General features: G+C 40.9%; 1 protein-coding gene across 3 annotated transcripts; it reads left to right on the top strand.

Annotated features, from left to right (window-relative positions):
* On the top strand, window positions 1-5,337 carry LOC119728464 (beta-1,3-galactosyltransferase 1-like). Of its 3 annotated transcripts, none has more exons than XM_038200714.1 (2): window positions 1-160; window positions 3,882-5,337. In XM_038200714.1, the coding sequence occupies exons 1-2, from the start codon at window positions 148-150 to the stop codon at window positions 4,952-4,954; spliced, it is 1,086 nt and encodes a 361-aa protein (XP_038056642.1). In that variant the 5' UTR covers window positions 1-147; the 3' UTR covers window positions 4,955-5,337. The 3 variants fall into 3 exon arrangements, with proteins under 3 accessions (XP_038056642.1, XP_038056641.1, XP_038056643.1); XM_038200713.1 differs by lacking the exon at window positions 1-160 and adding an exon at window positions 1,077-1,290; XM_038200715.1 differs by lacking the exon at window positions 1-160 and adding an exon at window positions 2,366-2,538.
* Window positions 5,338-6,686: the final 1,349 nt, after the last annotated feature.

The raw sequence follows: 6,686 nt of genomic DNA, 5'->3' as shown, positions 1-6,686 counted from the left end.
GGTATTTTTATCTTTTAGACAGGTGTACGTAGCACTGCTATTTATATTTCGGTTTACATTGTTTCATGATAAACAGGGCTTTACGTACCGAATTAATACGTAACATTCCACGTCTACACTCGTTTTCAACTAGCCTATAGGGAGCTGATGGTCGATTCTGGTAAGCAGCATCCAACCTCAGTTTTTGTTAATATGTCACAAACCATCATTTGTTTTCTGTTACTAACTTTGCATTGCAATATAGTTATAAATTCCTATCCTTAAGTCGTTATCCAAGCCTTAGTCTATGGCCGTGATAAACATGCAGCCAACTTCTGTAATTCTCCTCCGATTGATGCATACGTATGTATATGTACAAGAGTGCTACAGCGACTGAATATTTTTGAGCCAAACATGTCGGTGTGTAATAAGTTTCATACAGACTGAAGGTCACAAACGCATACGGTCTTGTGTGCAGCACAATGACTGATTTGCCACGGAAGCAACAATTCTGAGCGTGACAGACCATCGCGATCATATCATGGACAGGTCAGTGATTATGAATACGGTGGCTTTTCCCACAGTCATATGCAAATTAATATCCTATAAAGGGTTAATTGGTACATTTTTGTTGGCTTTCAGTTTCACAACGGAAAAAAAGGTACAATGGCGTGAATACAGATTGCAAGTGAAGATTTTCACTGCAATACCATAATTGTAAATATGATATTAAAGTTTCTGCTTTTCCTTATCTTACAATCATAGGGGTATTAAATAAAAACAAACACAGTTAAGAATTTGAATCATCTATGTGCATTAATTCAACAAGTAAGTATCGTAGTGGTCAAACGCGAAGGTAAAAAGATGTGCAAGTTGCCATGGGAATAACGAACATGGCAACAGGTTTACTAATGACATAACAACCAGGGTATCCATGACAATCAGTGCAGAAGATAATCAGTCTTCTCGGCACTAATAGACTCTTGCAGCCGGATATGCAATGTTAAGGACTTGCACAAGCGGGATTTGTTTGCCTTCCTCCTTCAGTTAGTTAGAGCGGATCTCCTTATTACTGCGTCATAGAGTTGCATCTCATAAGAGACCCGGTTCGACCTGTGTAGCAATTCCTCTTCCTTTAAGCTACGTTTTGTCTGGGGTATAGGGTGCGCATGTACTGTGCAAAATGACTCAGTGTCATACGATCTGGGGAAGTATTGTCGGTTTCTAAACCTTTGATGAGAGGTGTACACTGTAGCTTCGTGTTCAATTGTAGGTGGTATCATGGAGCTCCATGGCCATGGTGGTATCAAGGTATGTAAATCATTCTCAAAACGCCGATGAATTTATACACCAAGTTATTTCAAAGGGCATCTAAGGCCAAAAAAAAAAAGTCTCCGGTTTCTGGTATGCGCGCGTCGCCGTAGCCATGCGCGTCGGCAAAATGAAAAAGTTTTTTTTCAATGAAATATGATGTCTCAAAACCGCCAAACTCACTGGTTTGACTGGAATCCTGCTGCTGCACAATTTTAACGTGTTTTTAGATTGGGTTATGGTCGAGAATAAGGTTTATGTGGCCTCTCTGGACTCCCATATATTTGCACTAAGTTTAGTCGGGCACCATTTGCAGTCATCAGCCGACATTTGAAGCAAAAAAAATCAGGTACAAAAAAAAAAAAAAAGCCGCGTCGCCGCACCACATTTTGGTCAATCTCCATATCAGAAACCGGAGACTTTTTTTTTGGCCTAATGGCTAATCATCTCAGGTCCAGTACCCCGACTGCCTGCTATGAACTACGCAACGGGGTAATATGTCGCTCTTCAATATTTTAATACTATTGGCGTGGCAGTCAATATTTAGATATATGATTAAACATGCTGAGTGGAGGTCATGATTGAATGGCAAATATGTACGGATCCCTGGAAGCGACATCCACCGTCGAGATACATATTTATTTCATCTGGGCATTTTCAACATATATCTTTTTGTGGGTGAACTTGACGAGTCGACTTTGGGAAATGATTTTTCAACTGGGTGATGACAGTGTGAGCATGGAGGAAGGAACACAAATCGTCTTCTGGAGATAATAATGTGAACGCTTTGAATGTATTTGAATTGTATTATAGTTGGTGCCGTGACTAGCTGGCGTAATTAAGCAGTCGACAGGAAGACAACATACTTCTTTATTAATGTAGGCAACTTAACAATGGCTTAACATCGTAAATAATTATATATATATAAATATATAGATCATCTTGACATGAAATTTTTCAGAAAGCTATAGGCCACAATTAAGGCACATCCGGAACACCATAGTTCCAAATCAACCCATTATGACCTTTGTCCCTTCTTATAGGCCACGTGGTAAAACCATCATAAAACACTCAATACAATAAAACATCTACAATATTCCACGGGGCTATTTTATAGCTCTGTGGTTGTTCGATTCATTTCCATAATATACACACTGCTTCTGCGACAGCCATTTTAAAAAAATAGCAGCAGGTATTACTTGGTGTACAAAAAGTATGTTTGACTTTATGCATAGTAACCAACAATGGGTAAGTACAATCGTGTTTTACGTTCGCAAAGGGGGAGGATCAAAAATGCAAATATTTAATAGAAGAGCTCATTGGATTTTGACGGCATAAATTGGCAACAGCTAGCTGCTTTGGCTGGATCAACTCAATGGCAGACTGACGAAAGCATATTTTGCTAAACCATATTGTACAGATCGGGTTGATGCTGTAATTTTTATATGATATGCTCGTGACGTGACGGCTTATTGTTTTTGCACTAGTGTGATGAAGGCACGGTTTGTTCTTGCTTGATCACTGAGCATACTTATCGCCATTAGAATCCGCATAATTATCTCCGAAGCTCGAGGAATTTTGTTCAGAGACACCATGGCGTCAATTAGATGAAATAATGTATACTATATAGGCCTACATACTGTCATTGCGTGAATCCATGCAGTTTTCATTTTACATTCCCCCCCCCGAATCATAGGAGGGAAATTGTTTGCTCTACTTCATTTTTCTGGGATTGAAACGTCAGGCCTGGATTACTGTATAGCCTATTGTAACCCCGGTCGGTGAGCTGCTTGCAGTGCCTTTTCATTTCTGATGCTAAAGGGCCATGCGCTTTCTCAGGAACACATTTTGTGCAACTCCTCTTAAAATGTACGAAAACTATGTGACATGCCTTTTTGGTTAATTTTATTAAAAAGTGCACTTCTTTAAACATTTAAACTTTTCCGGACAACTGAGGGCGCTGTTGCTGTGATGTGATTTCAGGAAGACACTGTTCAATTTTTGGGTGTTTGTTCAAATTGTTCAACCAAAATTTGCTTATTGAAAATGAGAAAGGTTTACACAATAATCAATCATCGAACAAAAAGAAAATTTACGACAGCATATTATCCAAAATTCTAGAACTTTTTGTGCTGCAATTGCTGTAACGTTGAGGTTTCTGCCTGGAATGACATCACAGTTTTGCTCATGAATATGGAAATTCGCAATTGCGTAAAAAAAGGCACCAAAATACCCTTCGAAATGGCAAAACGATTGAAAATGTGGTCAAATCGGACACAAAGGTGCATTTTCTAGGATAACATTAAAGCAATTACAGTGCATAGGCCCTTTAAAGGACCAATGATATGTAATATTTTTAATGTAATTTTGAAAATGCACCTTTATGTCCCATTTAACCATATTTTCAATTTTCATTTTGCCGTTTTCAAGGGTATTTTGGTGCATTTGGTGCACAAAATGTGTTTCTCAGAAAAATTCATTTCATGGCCCCTTTAAGTTGGGGTTGTTAGCCTTTTCGAGCGCGATCATAGGCCTACACATGAATGTTGCCTTTTACCTTACGTTTCATTGATTTATTCATGTAAATACAGGGATGAAGGTGGACAAGAAGACCTGTGCATATCTATGGGTATTCACAGCTGCTGTCATCTGTCTGGTCTCGTTGTCATGGAGCATCCGGGCACCAGGCAATATCCTCAGGAGAAGCGGACAAGACGGGGACCAACCAAATCACGGCGAGGTTCACTCCAATGTTACAACCGAGGCCATTAATTTTACGAACTATAGAGAGCTTTTAAAAACTGCATACGACCAGCGGTACGAGGGTCACATAAACCCCCATGACTTCAGCCTCGTTCTGGACGAGCCTCTGGCATGCATGGAGTATGAAAGAGGGCGCCCCAGGAGAGTGTTTCTGCTGGTTTTGGTCGCCACTTCCCCGGCCAATTTCAAGCGGAGGCAAGCCGTCCGCGAAACGTGGGGTAGCCCAGCGGCACTGGACGGCCGAGCCATTGTGACTCTGTTTCTTCTCGGAAAGACGGTGAATTCTTACTTGTACAGGAATGTCTTGAAAGAAAGTGCGGAGCACCACGATCTCCTGATGGAGGACTTCGCGGACAGATACAAGAACCTGACCCTGAAGACCATGATGGCCATGAAGTGGGCCAGCACCCACTGTCCGCAGGCCTCATTTGTCATGAAGACAGACGATGACATGTTCGTCAGCTATCGCAATCTCTTAGACTACCTTGCCGCCATGAGTGCTCCTGACACCGGCTTCGCCCTCGGCCGTGTCCTGGAGGGCAAGGCCCCCTTCCGGGACCCCAAGAGCAAGTACTTCGTGTCCAAGGAGGCGTACCCCGGAGATGTCTACCCGCCGTGGCTATCCGGGGGAGGCTTCGTGTTGTCCGGCGACATGCCTGGGAGAATCTACTCGGCATCTCTTGACACCAGGTTCCTGTATCTCGAGGACGTCTACGTGGGCATGTGCTTGCAGAAGCTCAAAGTCACGCCCATTATGAGTGACCGGTTCAATAATGTGCACATCGGATACTCTTATTGCATGTTTCGGTATCTCATTACGTCGCATCGTTTTGACCCCGAAGAACTGAGAGCCGCATGGAAAGACATGTTGGTCCCGAGAACTTGTTGGTTTTGGACATGAACTAGAACTATATCTACACAAAAACTGCCTTGTTGATTTTCCACGACGCGTACACGGGGCCTTTTTTTCTATTTATATATACCATTGGCTTTCTGGCACCTGAAGACATGCAATCTATGCAATTATTTTGGCGCACCAATCTCACCGAGGAAACAGGGTACAATTGTATTTGAAATGTACAATTTAAAAGCTTTTTAAGATTTCAGTATTTGAGCGAAATGGCTGTAGTCATTTCTTGAAGTGGCCGCTGATAGGCCATGGTGGATTTTCAATTTTAACATGGGCTTCACATCTGCTCGGAAATTCAGGGGCAAGTAGCTTTAATGACCGTCTTGCATTTTACCACTGCATTTACGTTTAAAAAAAATTATTATATGTTATAAAACCTGAAGTAATAAAAAAGACTAAATGTCAACATAAATTCTTTTCAGTTTCATCTCTTTTTAGAATAACAGCTCATGCTTTATCGGTGATTTCCGATGGCAAATATTGGCTTACGATTGAACCTCTTCCCAATCACAGAACCAAAAAAACTGAAAACGTCACCTCCTTTTTATTTGCACCGTTAAAACCCTTTAAAGTATTTCCAAAGGCAGTCGGATCCATCTTTGGCACGGGGGGGGGGGGGGGGGGGAGCTGTTTTGGTGGGGGATTAGCAGGCATATGGAACATGATTCTCCGTGTGATTTTCTATTATTAACCAAGATTTCCAAGCGTGCAATTATTGTTCGACTGTATACAGAGGGCGCTGTTTATGTATCATGCTGTGGACAGGACATCAGTGTTATGGGTACATCCCAGCAATAAAAGTCAAATAGACACTAGTGCTGAATGCCCATACTTCAACATTCTTTTAAAAATACGCAGAACTCTCACATGTTTTTAAACTGCACAGATCAACATGTCATCTTTCATTTTCTTTTCATTTTTTGGTGGGTTGACAATAGACTTTTCGAGAAATTCTCACCCAAAGAAGAGGACCTTATTTTTCCCAAAGTGGAAAAGTAGCAATCTTGAAAAACGATCCCTCCACAATATAGCAAAATAGCCAGAGGTTCATTGCCATATCTCTTCAATTCCCCAATCTATTGACTCTCAGAACTCTCTAATATATAATACTTTGAGGGTATAAATTTTATTCATGAGCTCGGCGGATGGGTCTAGGCCTATTTACAGGTGAGTATACCCTCTATATCTCTAGAGATAGATATTAATAGGAAGTACCTGCATGGCTGACTTTTCGTATCCCGGTGGGATGAGGCTTACTAATATTTCTCAACAGGAGTACGGTTAATCCTTTTATGGCAGCCTAGCATTGGTCTGCGCTGGTCCGGCTGCATGTGATTCAACCTGACATTGAACTCGTCAACAACTTTTTCCTGAAAAAAAAATTAAAAAATGTTTTAATGAACACCCTACTTTAAGTCTTTTTGTGTAGGGAATAAGTAAAAGTTAGTTTTGTGTTGATGACTGATCAGGATTTCTTTTTTCTTTTACTTTTCTTGCCAATGCCATTCAGACTTTCCCATGTTCGTGTCTATTAAATTATAGTCATGAAACAGCCGTCCGTATATGCATATACATGTGTCAGTCTGATTCCAACTCTACCCTTCGCGTAATTAATCAATTTCGCGTCATTGTTCAGTGGAATATATAAAAACGAAAGAGCATGGTCGCATACAATATTGTACTGTTCACTTGTTCATTTTTTGTACATAATTAAATTTTTACA

The sequence above is a fragment of the Patiria miniata genome, unplaced genomic scaffold (genome assembly GCF_015706575.1).
Source record: "Patiria miniata isolate m_02_andy unplaced genomic scaffold, ASM1570657v1 HiC_scaffold_20, whole genome shotgun sequence".
Lineage (NCBI taxonomy): Eukaryota > Metazoa > Echinodermata > Asteroidea > Valvatida > Asterinidae > Patiria > Patiria miniata.
The sequence above is the reverse complement of the archived record's forward strand: the minus strand, read 5'-3'. Positions and strand labels throughout refer to the sequence as shown.